Source organism: Lycorma delicatula, chromosome 1 (assembly GCF_047948215.1).
Source record: "Lycorma delicatula isolate Av1 chromosome 1, ASM4794821v1, whole genome shotgun sequence".
Classification (NCBI taxonomy): domain Eukaryota; kingdom Metazoa; phylum Arthropoda; class Insecta; order Hemiptera; family Fulgoridae; genus Lycorma; species Lycorma delicatula.
Genome location: NC_134455.1, coordinates 241017969 through 241035403, shown reverse-complemented (window position 1 = coordinate 241035403; position 17435 = coordinate 241017969). Strand labels below are relative to the sequence as shown.

The 17435-nt window shown below is 28.7% G+C and overlaps 1 protein-coding gene across 8 annotated transcripts in view; it reads right to left on the bottom strand.

Annotated features, from left to right (window-relative positions):
• The window catches only part of how (protein held out wings), a 296068-nt gene that overhangs the window by 32164 nt on the left and 246469 nt on the right, over window positions 1–17435 (bottom strand). For all 8 annotated transcript variants that reach the window (XM_075374772.1, XM_075374800.1, XM_075374764.1 and 5 more), the window contains exons 3-5: window positions 12666–12782; window positions 7505–7645; window positions 5036–5138 (exon numbers count right to left, since the gene is read on the bottom strand). In XM_075374772.1, coding sequence (XP_075230887.1) covers window positions 5036–5138; window positions 7505–7645; window positions 12666–12782 — 361 coding nt within the window. The remainder of the gene's footprint in view (window positions 1–5035; window positions 5139–7504; window positions 7646–12665; window positions 12783–17435) is intronic.

The window sequence follows — 17435 nt, the reverse complement described above, 5'->3', positions numbered from 1 at the left end:
CAGAAGTGAATACAAAGACTAGGCGATGTTTACTGGTATTTCCAAGAAACAGGGATTACACATGCATAATATGAAATACTAGGTAAAAAACATTTATTTATGATCGACTTTATAAATGTGTCAATTTATTGTATGCCACCCTTATAAAATATATAATTTATGAAATCAAAGTTGTATACCTTATACTTTTCTATAGGTAGGAAAACCCCCTCAAATTTCATACAAAAGTTTCTATATTTTTTGGTTAATAATTATTTAATATTTTTTTGGTTTATTTTTTTAAATTAAATTTCCTGTATTTGGGTTTAATTTGTGATTAATTGCCAAGATAACAGCTGACATGAAAGGTTTAATTCCTGGTGTATCAAGGTATTACCCAAAGATCATAGACATTTAAAGAATGTCTATGATATTTCATAATATAATGTAATATAAATTACATTATATTTAAAATCTAATTTTATTATTATTAATCTCTGCCAGATTTTATTCCTGGCAAATAAAATGCCTAATGAGAAAAATAAACTCAAAAACTCAACTTCCTGAACCGATAAGATAAAAAATGTTTTGTTGAAAAAATAAAAGCTTAGATACCCAATAAATTAATATGATGATGTAGCTTAGCTAATGAAGACACCTTATGTTGCGCTAAAATGATTTTTTAACTGTTACAATGAAATCATGATTTAAACAATTCAAAGCCTTTTCTGATTTTACATTTCATTTTGAACTCATTTAAACAGCATGAAACGTGTCATTTACGTTTTCAGGAAAATAAGGTTTTACATCCTTCATTTATACATAATCATATAAAAAGTGTTACCTTTGTAACATTGACAAAATAATTCAATAAAATACATATTACATATAGGTTTTGAAAAACGCTAATCTCATAATACGGGTTTTATATTTGCCGTCATCCAATTTTAGGAATTATTTCAGCAAATGTGGATCTATTAAAAAAAGTTATACCTCTATGTCTAATTACAACACAAAAACAGGTTTTTTTTAGTAATTCTACCTATTATAAAGCTCAGAAATGAAATAAATAAAAAAAGGAATGTATATCATGTTACTCTGCATTCTCCTAATACTATAAATACACTTCAAATTGTTTAAACAACTTTAGAAATGGAACAGTGTACCATTTCTAAATTTATTATTATTATGATTACTAAGTACTATGATTTCATAAATAAATAAACGTTACAAAATGATAATAGCTTAAACGCAAGTGTTCTCTTTCACTAGCCCAATTATAACAAGACAAATATAAAAATAATAACACTGACATTTCTTCTGTTATGGTCTTGCAATAGTTTAAATAACTCATTATATATACGTAACTAAGTTTTATCTTAGTAATTAAAATTCTATTGGAGATTTTCTATAAATTTCATAGATAGATTACACATAGAAATAAGCACCAATGATTTGTTGTAAATGATAAATCTTTGAATGAGTTTGCTTAAACACATCCATTTTCGCATTCAGTAAAATTGAAATATGGTATTGTAATTATCCTCCAGCAGTAAACATAAAAAAGAATGGAAATGAAAAGTGGAAAGTACTCATAAACTAGAATCCAATTAAAGTACGAACAGAAGACTTTGCTTTGTTCACCAAATTTAATTTTGCCACTACCAAGATATATAAACACCTCATACAGCATCTACCATACAAAGATGATCCTGGCAACTGTAATCTACAATCCTGTTGCATGACCCATATTTCATACCTCAACCAAATAGACCCATCTGTGTCATATCATTTTTCAAAAGAAAGAATGAAGTAGAGGCAACACTTGAATTATAATTGCATTTGTTATGCAAGCTGTTACAGAATTTATTTCCCTTTACAATTTGTGTGATTAACTTCACATGTAAGAATAGTATCTCTTAAGAAAATCAAATGCAGAGTTAATCTTTATAATTACATGCATCACACACTTTTAAAAACTTGTCAAATGATTTTAATTCATGAAAGTTGCTAAAATTCACAATAATGAATAATAATAATTTAATCAGAAAAATTATTTGCCCTTTATGTAAATTTGTATACATAATGATTAATTAAATACCTGTTTTACTTTTAAAAGTATATCAAGATAAAAGGATCAGTCAAATAAAAACCAGACTTTGGCTACTTAGCTTTATTGATATTAAATAAAATTACAAATAAATTACCTTAGTTTTCTACACAGTTTCCTTAAACAGAAATACATTTTCTCCGTCAGATAGGTAGATAGCTTCCTGCTCCCTTATAAAAAAAACCATAATGGCTGCCCCCAACAACCAAAAGTGCACATACTACTATACTGCATTATTGTCCTTGAATCTTCCCCTCATAAACTTTTTTTCAGCAAACCAAGCATGTGGAAATCACATGGTGACAAGTCCTAGACCATATGGTAGAAGTTCAAAAAGTGTCCAATGAATTTCAGCAAGTTAATCGTGAGTTTGAACTCTTGTATGCTGCTATATTTTGTTGTGGAGGATGTTGTGAATTGGTTGTAGTCTCATTTGTTTGATTAATAAGCAGCTCTGACATCATCCAACAATTGGCAGTAGTATGCCAAATTTACATTCTTCATTTACACAGGAAAACAATCAACCTTTTGAATCCTAAAACACAGTTGCCAGAACCTTTCCAGCTGAAAAGCGTTTCTTGGCCTTGATCGTTGCCTCTTCTCCACTTTTCCTACACTCCTTACTTGTTCTTTTGCTTTCTAGGGTGTAGTGGTGGATAGATGTTTTGTTGCAGATCACAATACGGTCCTCTTCCTCAAAGCAATTCAGAAGTCAATGACAGATATCTTTCTGGACGATTCTTTATACCTCAGTGAGAAGACATGGAACAATCCACCTCATTCACACTTTACTGTATCCAAAGTGTCTGTGTCTGAAAACATTATATGCACACTTCCAATACTTATACCAACCTCTGCTGTAATTTCAGCAGCGGTTATGTGACAGTCACCTTCCATAAGGTCACGAACAGTTAGAATGTTGTTATCATAAATGGCTGGACATCAATGATGACCATGTTTGTGTCTTTCATTCACCAATGCACTATAGCCGCTTAAAAATTTTTTGGCCCAATCAAACACTTTAAATTGTGCCTAGAGTTGAGTCAAAATTTCAGAGGATTTGACACCTCTATTGGCAAGAATCGAATTATAATTGTTTGCACAACAAGAAGATGGTACCTCCTGTTCAGACATTCTGTTACTGATGTGGAAAAGTGACAACATCCACCCACTAAGGATATGGATGAGAGGAGCACCCGCTCCTCTCCACACACACACACACACACACACACACACACACACACACACACACACACACACACACACACACACACACACACACACACACTCACTCACTCACTCACACACACACACACACACACACACACACACACACACACACACACACACACACACAAATGACCACCCACAGTACCCCACAACATTCACTCTTCCTTAGTCCCACTCTTCGCTCTTTCTTAGTCCGCACAGCAAAATTCCAGTTTATATTTGAATGACCCTCATTCTACCATTCTGTACAATTACAGAGGTTGTAGAAAAACATTTTTTTAAAATATAATTTTTTTTTTAACTGCAAGTCTAATTTTTAATTTAAATGGTACATACAATTCAACATTATTTATAAATAGAACACATCAATATATTACACACATAGTTAACACAGTGTGATACAGCCTTAAATAACAAAATTTCAAAATATAGAACAAGTTTTACAATAAATGTACAAACATTTATTTCTTAAGTCATAATTCTTAAAACTGGGTAAGGAATAAGACTAGTAAAAATACATGTACTCAAAAGTGGTTAAAACTAGAGGGTATGGCTGATTTAAAAAAATGAGATTTAAGTATTTCAAAACAGTATTGCCTGAAAAAGAAACGTTTTATTTCTAGTTCAGCAAGCTCAGATATTTGTTGTACACAATGGGATAGTTAACTTAGGCAGGATTTAAAAGTTATTCATTAAAATACAAATTTGTTAGCATTTTGTGGACTTTCATGTTCATGTGAAAAGAAAACAGCCAATATTTAGCTGTCTTATTCCTTTGCAAATCAGTTTGAAGCTTATTTACTTACTTTGTAACAGTAACAATTCAAGGATGAGTTTGTTTTATAATGCAGTCACTTTTCTATTAGAGCAATTTCATTTCTAGAATTTTCAAACAACAAACTCAAAGAAAAGTGCCCTTTTTAACTATCATAGCTTGAATGAAAATAAAGATTATAAGAATGTACCCAATAAAAAAGTTAATAATTAAAGTTTTATTTTCACTTTCCTCACCAGACACGGACATTTTTAAATAAATAGTTCTCCAGTTATTGGTAATTTTTTCAAACTATAATTATTTTTGACAAGAATGGCTATAACAATCAGAAAAACTGCATGCTCATTACAATGAGTTAAATAAGAAAATGTAAATAATGTTGAAACTGGCAATTCATTCCACAAAGAGAATCACTCAAGAGTCTTGAGCTTTACTCCAGGGTAACATTTTCCTTCATATTCGTCAACTACGGAAATGCTACACAAGTTGCGAGATGTACACCATTCTCCAATTAGCCCAAATTTAACACCATGAGTACTAGAGTACTATCTATTCTGCCCTCTTAATAAATTTTGAAGGGAAGAAATTTTAATCAAATGAATCAAATCAATTATTCAAGCTGTACAAAGGTATTCAACTTGCAAACGAAGGATCTTTACTAGGTCAAGGACCTTTCTGAGAGCTTGAACAAATGCATTCCAGTGTCTGTTTAAATAACAATTCTTAAACACAAAATTAAAACATTCAAAAGATAAATAAAATATGTTTAATTTAAAATGCATTCTACCAATGAAGAATATCTTACTTCATAAAACTTGGTTAGAGTTACTCATAATTGTAGAATTATATTTTGGGGCAAGATTTTTTAGTTCTAAGATATTTTTTAAATTATTTCAGTGATGCTTCTAGAGAAAAAAGATAAAATATATTTATTAAAATACCTGCAGCTGCAAGAGCTTTAGCATTTGAATCACGATATGTTCCATTAATAATTGCAAGTTCCATCAACTGCCTCTTTTTCAACTCATCCTCTCCATCTGCCTGCTGCAAAACAAAACAAACATTTATATTTAAAACATGAGGCGCTGTTTCAGACATTTATGCTTCCAATTAATACAATTACTTATATAATAACAAAAAAAGATCAGGTATTATGAACTACTTTTATTATTTATACACAATATTTTAATTCCCAATAACAATTGCTAATTAATATTATAGAGTATGAGAAATTCCATGCTTAACTGGGTCTTAAATCCAGAATCTTCAGATGAAAGGCAAAAATGCTATCATTTTCCCAAAGAGATTGACAAAATATTTTGTTAGAAAAATTTTTAATTTACACTCAAAACCTATTTTTTGAACAACAGACGTACAGTAATTTTTGTAGCAAGTAATTTATTTTTTTTATAACAAACTTGAATTCTTTAACTTTTACATAAATTTACTTTTTTTTACATAAATCAATTAAAAAATTTAATTCATTAGGAAAATAACAAACTCAATAGAAAGTCAACGTGCATTTCTCCTCAATGAAAGATTTAAAACAAACAATTATATCAAGAAAGAGTTTATCAGAAATCAGTAAATATGTATTAATTTTTTCCCAGCTAATTTAACACACTTGAAATTTAATAACAGACTCAATAATTCATTACAATTATTCTTCCAAGCTATTGGATCATCACCAGATTTTCAACATCCGCCTATAACACTACATTTTAAAGGTTTCTTTTAAAGGCTGTATGCAGCTGTGCATTGTTGTGGAGAAAGAGGGCGTTGTAAATCAGTTGTTGGCATTATTTGTTGCAATAAGCAGTCCTGTGTCATCCAACAACTGGCAGTAATACGCCACATTTAGCGTCCTTTGTTCATGAGGAAGTCAGTCGACAGCCTTTGGACCTTTTGAGTCTCAAAACAGATCTACCAGAACTTTTCCAACTGATAGGCATTTCTTGCCCTTGATCAGTGCTCCCTCCCAACTTTTCCTCCACTCCATATCTGTTCTCTTGCTTTCCAGGGTGTAGCGATGGACCCACGTTTGGTTTCAGATTCCAATACAGTCCAAAAAGACTCTCCTTCCTGAAAGCAATTTAGAAACTGCCAACAGATGTTTTTCTGGACATTTTTTTGTGCCTCAGTAAAATGCGGAAATCACCTCGCCCGACACTTTGCTGCATCCAAGAGTGTCTGACAACACTGCATGCACACTTCCAGCACTTATGTCCACCTCTGATGCAATTTCAGTGACGGTTATATGTCAGTCACCACCCACAAGATCATGAACTGTCTGAATGTTGTTAACATTGATGCTGGTACGCAAACGACGTTCATGACTTTGTTCTCCAATGCACCATGACCACTTTGAAATTTTTTGGTACAATCAAACACTTCAAAATTGTGTCTGGAGTCGAATCAAAATTTCAGAGGATTTTACAACTTCATTGGCAATAATTCAAATTATAATTTGTTGTACAACAAACAATGTTACCTTCTGCTCAGACATTCTGCTACTGACGTGGAAACAAGAACTAGGAGTATGGTTGGCCAGTTGCACCCCTCCACAAAAATGTAACTAACTACCCACAGCACCCATCACATCCATTGCTCCTCTTCAATCTGTGCAGCAAAATTCCAGTTTATATTTGAAGGACCCTTGTATATATGATTCCTCTTATTCTCTTTTCCGTCACCTTTATTTTACTCTTACATGCTTTCAAAATTAATCTCTCTTGTAATAAAAAATGCATGCCATTCATAACATCTTCAAATTCATTTATGGTTTCTATCATAAGAATGTCATTGGTGAATATTATTTTTTCTCCTCAGATAGTTGCTTCATCCTAAAATTTGTTGACATGTATGAGAATGAATGTATACATAAAGTTTGTTTTTAATATAAATAAAGAGAAAAAATTCTATATAGAAATTTTTTTGATCTACTATTCAAAGATCAAAAACATTTTATGAACATGAGATAAATATTAAAAGACTGAACACATAGTATATTACCAAACACATGGTTATAGAATCATTTAGTACTTGGTTTGAGCTTGATTCAGACTGGTTTTTAATGATTATGGGACTACAGCTCAGCTGCAGGCTATATACTATTGGAAAAAGTTTTACAATCTTTTAATTTCATTAATTGTGTAATAAATAAATAAAATGTACAATAAAGTAACATACAGTAATTTCAATTTAAATAAATACATAGAAAATGCAAAGCAAATAAACAATTTAGTAAGCTGATCACCCGATCTCCTACCGGTTTCAAAACTTGTGACTTGTATATAAGTCTTAATTATACAAGTACAGAGGCACACAAAAGAGCACAGTATTAGCTTAAAATAATAATACAAACTGTTTAATATTAACTCAAAACAAAATCATCTTAAAATTAATCATACAGGCACAAGCAGCTTTTTGACTTCCTCAACAGCTCGCTGTAATTTCAATTTGGCTCTGTTTTCTGTGTCTTCAACAGATATCAATACATGTAATTCCTCACTCAAATGTTCCCAATTAGGTTTTCCTCTATTTAGCTCCTCCTAAAAAAAACCATGAAAAAAAATAATAAAAATGAAAGTAACAATAACAAATTAAGAACATTTTCAACATTTACATAGAATTTATTAAGAGTTAAATTTTAAAATAAACAGTTCCATCAAAGATCCAGAACTTACACCTTTTAATGGTTCTTGAAAATATTGCTCTCAATGTGCAAGGATGAATTAATAATTATGCTCAATGTATTTGCACGTCTTTCTGTTAGCAACACTACTATTTTCACACCCAGATGATGATGATGATGGTGTGTGTGTGTGTGTGTGTGTGTGTGTGTGTGTGTGTGTGTGTGTGTGTGTGTGTGTGTGTAAAAAACATTATTTTTAACTTAATACTTCTGCGTAAATTTCAAGTTTATAACTCACTTCTATTGTCATATTCATCATAATATTAACGATGGCTGCTCCACTTTCTGTTTACACCAAAGAAGAAAATCATTCAGTGATCCATTTTTTGTGATCTGAAGATGTATCAGAGAATAAAATCAACTGATAACTTCTAGCACAAAATGGGGGCTGTGTTTTATCACAACTGAGTGCCTATGAGTGGATTGATAAATTAAAAAATGGTTGGACAGGTGTTAATCAAGAAGAAAGAGCCGGACATCCATTTATAATTACAACTGAAAATAATGCTGGGCATTTATGTATCATGTTCTGAAAGACAGATGATTAAATATCAATGAAGTGGTAAATAGTTTACAAATTAGTCATGCCAACAAAATCATCCACAATAAATTTAACATTAATTGATTATGCATGATAGGTCCCAAAAAAACCCGCACTTCTGCAAAAACAAATGCGCTTAAACATCTGTCAAAAAATGTTTTCTCGCTATAATGAAAATGACCCTTCTGGGATTGAATCATCACTGGTAACAAAACAATGGTAAACCAATTCAACCCAGAGAATAAATGGCAATGTATACAATGGAAAATCCACAATCGTATAGTAGGTAGTAGTAGGTAGGTATAGTAGGTAATGTTCAAAAGTCAACAGAAGTTCAAATCAGGAAAATTGATTTTCACTGTTTTTTTGGAGTCAGATTATCAGATTCCAGTTACAATAGTTCTGAAACATGTTCAAGGCTCAACAATAAACAGTACTTGTTTCAATAAACAGTACTTAATGCTTAATGGAAAGCAGAATCCTACAGTTCAAAGTAAACACAGGAAAAAACTGTCAAAAAAAGATTTTGTTTTGCTACACGACAATGTCCATTCTTAGATTGCCAGACAGCTGAAATCTTCCAGAAAATGAAGTTGAGCTATTGGCTCAACCTACATATAGCTCTCATCTCACTTCTTCAGACTATCATCAGTTTGATCCACTAAAAGATACATTAAGAAGGTGTCAATTCATCACTTCTGATCATGAACTGAAGGAAACAGTGCATGCATGACTTCTTCCTCAACCAAAATATTTTTTTTCTGAGGGCATAAAGAAGCTTGTGCAACGATGGAAGTGTGTTAAAAATTTTAATACAAACTGAAATGTTACTTATATTATCAGTATTCTCTACCTTTCTTACTCAAGAAATGTCATACTTTATTTAATTTTGAACTCTCAGACTTACTTTATAAAATTTCTCAATAAGTATAATTAAACATAAACTAATTTTAAAAAATGTATTTATGTAACGACAAAACAAAACAGTACTGGAATAAAATCTATTATTACACATACTGAACATAACACATTTAAACCTAATTTCTGAGATCCTATAAAACAAATTTTATATTCAAGAGCAAATTAGGAGCCATCACATGAAAATGTAATAATGTTATGGATTAATTATATAAATTCAGGCTGAACACTACAAAACCAATTTTTTTTTAAATGAGTTTTCTTTAAAAATTGTAATTGGTAATTTTTTTATTACTTCATAGTGTAGATCATTATTCACTCTTAGCAGCCATGTTAATAAAATGAACACAAGGGACATACACTTAACTTGCACACTTAGTTAGTTTAAGCTAAAAGTTGAGACACTCCTATTCCAATACAGATAAATATTAAAAAGCACAACCATTAAATATTTAAAATAAATATTAAACAAAATTCAAAATCATTACTGATACAACTTTGCCTGTTTCTAATAATACTTTTAACCATTTTTTGCTGCCTTAAAAATATTACTTTGCATTTTTTACTCCCAATCATATACAGCAATATTTTCATCTTCAGATATTAAATTATGTTTCAATCCTTTAGTAATAGATGAAATAATTAACTAAACATTCTTCTAAATTAACAAAAGTAAATAATTAATAAGGAACTAATTGTTCTCTTTTTTCTTAATCTTTAATGAATCACGGTAAAATATGATCACTACACAATTAAAATTAAAGATTAAAACCAAGTCGCTAAATAAAATTTAATCATTTTAAAAAAGTACAAAATTTTAGTTAAAAACTGACAAGATAAAAATATGCATTATTGTAGTGATGAATACAGCTAATGCACACCATTCTTAATAAAGTTCTTGCTGAATGTTTAAATTTTCAGTAACAAAGGAAACTTTTTTTTAAGGTGTACTTGTTACTCTCAGAATGTACTTTCTTAATGTTGACATCTTTTGAACAACTGACATTATCGTTAGAAAAATCAGAATTTATGATAGTAAATTAGACAGCATATCTCTAAAATCTGGATATCTGGTTTATTGATGTTTTCAAATACAATAATTGCAAATCACATTTTTAAAAATATAATTGATGTAACTTCATGAAAAATTGAGACCGGGCTTCCAAGTCTGGCCTGGATGCAGTCCTCTATAAAATACTGGATCCGTTAATACCAATAACAATATAAGTACATAGAAAAATGCACAGACAGAAAAAACTAATATATTAATATAGAAAAATACTATGCATTTGTTAATATCTAAATAATTCAATATAATAACAGGACATTAAAGATTATGAAAATACTTACTGGATAAAACTCAGTCATTGTCCTTGAAGCAATAAAATGTGAGATAAAGTTATTAGAAATTTTTAACATTATTTTTGCTTAATAGCTAATAAACACAAAAAATACTCTATCAGAAAAACACCACAAATGTAAAATAATCTTGTTTAAGTCCAAACTGTTAATTAAATGTACAATTGGAACAGAAATCTAATTATTACTGTGAATTTACCATTTGACTGTTAAATATAACAATTCAACCTAGTAACATTAAAGTTGTACATTTTTTTTTTTTTAATGTACATACCTTTCTTACGCAGCATTACTTCTCCAAAATGAGAAAATTTAGTTTTTCAATAAATTTTTGAAGAGATCTTTCTTTCTACAGGAAAAATAAATAGATTTTTAAATGGTAATTTATTTTAATAGTTTATTTGTATGAATAAATTTGTATACTACAAAACGAATATTATGTAACATATGTATCGTCTTTCTAACAAACTCAACAATATACACAGTTTTTAATTTGCAGATTGATGTCTGATTTGTAAATGTTCTTTCAGTGTTACTAATGTGTATAAGGATACAAACCATAATAACACTTTTGTGAGTGGTATGTATTCACACATACATAAATGTATAAATTTATTAATTTAATTGTTGCAAAATGAGAAACAAAGGTATAGGTGAAAATCAGTAAAGAGAATTTAGAGTAAATATTGATCATATTCAATAAAAAATCAAGATCCACTAATGTAAATTTATGAGTTGCATACCACTTCAATTTCATGATTAGTTAAAAAGAAGTTTTTTAATTAAAATGTTTTGTTAATTTGTAAACAAAAAACCAAAACAAATGTACTATTAATTAAACTAACCAACAAAATATAAAACTTTTATATATTGCAAGTTTTGTAAAAAAAAAACCTATCTGGGATACTCAAATTATAAATATTTTACTGTAAAATAAGTCCCATGGAAGAGATTAATGACATTTTGGAAAGACATTTTGGGAAACAGTTAATAGATCCAAAATGACAACCAGTTACTAAAATACAATGTAGTTAATTACTCCATTAGAAACAAGACAATCATGTCCATTGTAGTTTCATTTATTTTGAGTTAGAATTAATTCCTTTATTGTCCATTCTATAACATCCAAATTACTGGTATTTATCATCCAGTGTAGGCCCCACCATGATTTTTGTATGAATCTCTAAAAAGGTGAATAAAAAACCATATATATATATATAGAAACAATTTTTGAAGCTGAAAAGTTTATTCTCTGTTTTCCACCAATCTTAAAAAGACCAGCAGTCTTTCCTTATTTCCCAGAGATTAAGATCTAATTTTTTAGCCTTAAAAAATGTATTACCCCAATCTTTTCAATATTGTTTTAAAATAATCATCATTACATGTAGAACTTTTGATATTAATCTGAACTCAAATTCTGAGCACATATAAATATGAGATAGAAAACAAAATAAAAATTAATTTCAAATAGTTTCAGTAATATAGATGACCCAAATAAACATATAAATAAATTAAACCATCATGATGGAGATTATCGTCAGTATTTACTGCCACTTAAGACTGTTCAAATCAACTGCTTACTGATTGGTTTCTTATCAACTAAGAATAGAAACTCTTCCCATACCAACACACTCCATTAGATTCAAAATTAGACCAAGATATCCTACCACCAGTGCACTTCTCTTGTCACCTTACCATGTAACTAATTTACCACCACTTAATGCACTTCATGCAAATAGTCACACAAGAGCACAACAAAATTATTAAATTTATAATAAAAACATTTGTTTATTTTTTACATTTCAAGGATTATATTTAAACATATAATAAACAACACATTTTAATATTGATACTTCAAATAAATAAAACATTATTTATTTTTTACAAGTTTTAGTTTCATAAATTTATTTTTTTTATGCAGATTACTTATTTATTTAAAGATTTTTAATAAAAAGAAAGTTATATAAACTTCAATTAAAATAAAAAATAAAAAAAAGCCAGCAGAACACAAATTACTACTGAATGCAATAAAAAATTTTACTTGCTGAAAATCAAATACCTTTTTCTTATCCCTCATAGAGCCTTTGCCACGCACCATTATTTTGCAGCCAGTTTCTTGTTCTAACTGTTTGGCTGTCATCCCACGAGGCCCTAATATTCGGCCCACAAAATTGAACTGCAACAAAAAATATAAGTAAAGTTGAGCACAATGTATTTTAAGACCAGAATAGATACGAATACAATCAGTAGTAATAATTGAAACTAACTAAAAACATATTTACAAGTTTTTCTTAATTGGAAATTATTGTGAATAATAATTTACAACGTATAACGATGCCAACTTTAAATTCCTTCTTAACAAGAGACTGGAAATAATCCTTCAGGATTAATCATAGAGAATCTACTTTTTAACTACCATAATTTTATTTTCATCATGGATCAAATTGATCTAATGAACATTTTTAGAAAATGGGGTTATCAACTCCACTTATACAGGAAAATGTTCTTGCATTTTCAATCTTGGATAGGCAAATATTGTGAAAGGTAAAACTAGATCAATGGCTCCCAAACATTTACTGATAATACCTCATCCAAATGAAAATATTTCAGTACTGTACTCCTTATGAAAAGTAATAAAAAAATTAGATGAAATATTGTAAATCAATAAGTATAATTATTGGGGTAACAAATCCTACAGACGCTAAGTGATTGAAAACATTTGTACAATTTTCTCAAGAGTTACAGACAATCATCTCTGGTGTGTCTGAAATGCAAAATAACTGAAGTTGATTTTATTGTAAAGCTGTTTTAAGGAACTATAAATTACCTAAGTTATTTATATATCTAAGTTATTAGCATATGGTTTTTAAATAAATCTACTGCAGATATATCTCTTCAATGCATCTTGTATCTATCAATCCCTTCTGGCAACCGCAAAAGGGTATAATAGAACCAATTAGGAATCACTGGTTTTAACAATCATTGCTCTACAAATGACACACATCTAACAGTCCATAAAACCCTTGGTCTATTCCCTTACATTTTCTGATACTAAATGAATTTTTACTGTATTACTGAAATTTTTCTTCAAAAAAATAAGGAAAGTAATTTTTCAGACTATTGTTTTTTCTTAACTCAACTTCAAAATCTTGTGAAACACAAAATAATTTTTAAAATATTCACTATTAATAAATAATAAAATCCTCATTGTACATGCCTTTACTTGGACATTTTTAGACAAACAATTTTCCAGCTATAGGCTATTTATCAAGAAAGTAGCATACTATTTCACCCATGAATGGATATTTTAAAAAACAAAAAACTGGTAAGATAGATATTATAAGCTAAATTAAAAAATGTCTGTAATGATGATGATAGTTAAAGTAATTAAAAAAAAAAACAATTGCAAAAAAATAAGAAAATATGGTACACGACAACCATACGCCACAGTTATGAAGCAAGTAATTAAGTGACAAACATTAAGGCAAATATACAATGTGATTAAACTTAATAGTATAGCATACAAACTTCAGTTTAACTTTCTGCTTTAAATATGTAGATGAAAAATCACATAAATGGAATATCTAGATATCACAAAAGTTAACTTTCTGGATATTGGATGATACTCATTATGAAAATTTTTACTTCAAAGAATATCAGTAATTTATTCACACCATAAGAAATTCAATGGTATACGATGAATGAATACATCACATTATTACAAATTTAAAATAAAATTGTACAGGAAATGTCACATTTATAATATTAAATTAATAAAATATCTTTTTTAAAGAAAAATGAGCTTTAATTTTTAAAATAAACCATATCTGAAAATTATAATTAAGACTAAAGTATTTCAAAACAAGCAGCAAGCCAACTTTGGAAAAATAATTACATGACAATTATTAATAATTAGTGCTCTAACCATCTTCACATAAATTAGAGAAGACATGAAGAAGAACCAGCCAACAAGGCTTGTTGTCTTGTTGCCCAGGCAACAAGCTTTTTCCAGTAACAGGCATTAGTTTCTAGTTATTAAACAAGTTATCGCTCTTTATATGGAGTACTGTCCACTAATTATAGAAGCAGAATATAGTGCTTGTAATAATAATTAATTAATATTAACATTTAACAACCAGATGAATAAATAAAAATAGCATTCTTCATTACACTTCAGACAGTTATGAATCAAATATTGACATCACATTCAAATAAAGGAAAAATTATAAAATTAAAGATAGATAACTTTTATTTTTATTTTCCATCTATGTAAAAAAACCTTATTAATTTCCACTTATTCCATTTTAGAAGTGATAAATGTTGAAAGGCAATATCACTACAAGATTTCTTAGAATTTAACACCAAAGTAGATTCAGATAAAATAATTACGTAATTATGAAACAAATGGTAAAAGCAGTTCAGTTAATTATTAAAATTAAATAGTAAAGCATGTTCATAAAAAACTGATTTTTTTTATTTTACTATGAGTTTGGACATTTATCTGGGGAAAACAGAAGGAAGGATATTTTAGAAGGGAGCTTGAACTGTTGGAGGTGGTAAGGCACACTCTGATGACATAGTGCGCAATTTGGTAACTCTAGTCATCTCATTAGTATCAGAACTATATTCAGTCGACAACAGCTTCACCAATGAAGCATTGTTCATAGCTGATATAACAATAGAAACATACACCAAAATCCTCTAGGCCTGCTAAGTTTTACCTCATCAAATAATATTTAGCCTATTTAAAAGTATACAGATGTAATTAAAGGATGTTATGTACACACTTGGCTTCTAAAATAACTAGTTCTGTGAAGAAACTACATTGATATAGTAATGCCACACTGAACATAAAATTTATATTTGAAGTATTGCATCAAACATTAATTTTGTATGATTAAAAAGAAAAATAGCATCAGGATAAACAATTATTTCTGAATAAATTAATAGAATTTTTTTCCAGATTGTTACTGTGTGTTATCAAATTTTTAGAAAGACAAATGTCATAGCTTAATGTTAGTAAGCTTAGTAAAAAAAATGTTAGTAAAATAAACGTAATGTTAGTAAAAAAAAAAAAAAAAGGAAATAGATACAAAACTTTTCTTAAATTTTAAGGTCATTAATCCAAATTTTGCTAAGCTTTCTGAAAAATTTTATTCAAATATTATAGTACTTGAGGCTTAAGAATTTTTTTTTTTGTAAACCACTTTAACGCTTTACTTTTATATTTCTGATTTCTATTTAAAACACTGATAGGCTGGAAAATATGTGGATATAGGCAAAAGACTTATGTCTTGATGAAAATAAAGAAAGGAAGGGAGAGAAACTAGGTAAACAGATAGCTATGGTCCATCAGCACAAGCTATCTATGGTGGTTCAGCGTGATAGCTATGTGCATTCTCTGTTCCCACACTCCATCGTTCTCTGGAATGTTAGAATTTATATTATTTTTATCCGTAAGTTTCCCAATAGATATCTTGTATTTTCATGTGAAAATATTTTAAATGGCATCAGGTTTTACACTTAACAATCCAGCAGTAAAAATTAAAGTGACTTAAATAAAAAATAAATGAATAAATAAAAGACTCATATTAGCTTTGACAATGAACTCATTAAACAATTTGTCCATCTGGTTAAAAAATAAAATGGAAACAATAGAACTATCCCTGCAAATTAATTAAAAACCTACCAGTCTTTTTGTGAAGGGTAAGGATTGAATGTACATGAAATAGAATGGATCGAATTCAGAACCTCAATGGGAAAAATTGTTTTTAATTAGGTTAAAAACTGAATTGCTTATATGGAATTCATTGGAAAATTACTTTTTTGTATCCATATTTTACATTTTATACTCAAATAACTAGATAAATATTTTCATTAAAATTTTTGTACCAATCTTGCAGCAATATAGAGACACTATTAAACTTTAATGAAAATTAATATTTTATATTTAACTAAAATGAAATTTCTTTTAAAAAACAAAACCCACTTTCACTGTAATTTTTTTTTTTAAATTGATCTACTTTTTATATGTAATGAGGATTTACAGAAAATTTTTTTATTATTTATCAGATAAACTTAAAAATTCGACGGCAAATTTCCTTTTAAAGAAACAGAAAATCCAAATTGAAATCTCTCAATAAGATTGATCTTAAATTTCTCAAAAAATTTCACAAAACTCTTATTACAATCCAGATGGCCCAGGGTAGCTTCTAATTCTACAGTGCATGAAGAAAGAACATAAAACATGAAAATCATACATGTCATGAAATTCATGATACTATAGGAAAATCTAACGTAATGAATACACATGTCAATTAGTATTACGTCACTCAGTTAATACAAATTTTGTAATACGAACATTTATAACCTTTTCATTTGTCTCTGGATTGCTGGTTAAAATAGTTCTTTTACAAAAATAATAAATTGTACATTTTTACTACTATCATACACATCATGCATACAAAAATTTATTGTAGACAAAATGTTTCCGCATTGCAACTTTTTCACATTACTCCTTTTCTTTATTTAACAAAGCAAAAATTAATTATTTTAATTATCAGAAAAATAATTTTAATAAATTAAAAGAAGGGATTAATCTATTTAAATGCGCATATGAAAATCCACACTAATTAATTTTACTAATCTTCTTACACAAAGATTAATAAAATTATTATTAATAATAATAGATTAGTAATACTGAAATATTATTATTACAATATAATATTTTCTGAAGACTGGTTTAATAGTAATCACATTTAAAACTAAACAAAAAACAAGTTAAATCTAAACAAACAAAAGACAGATAAATATTTTTATTCTGTGATTA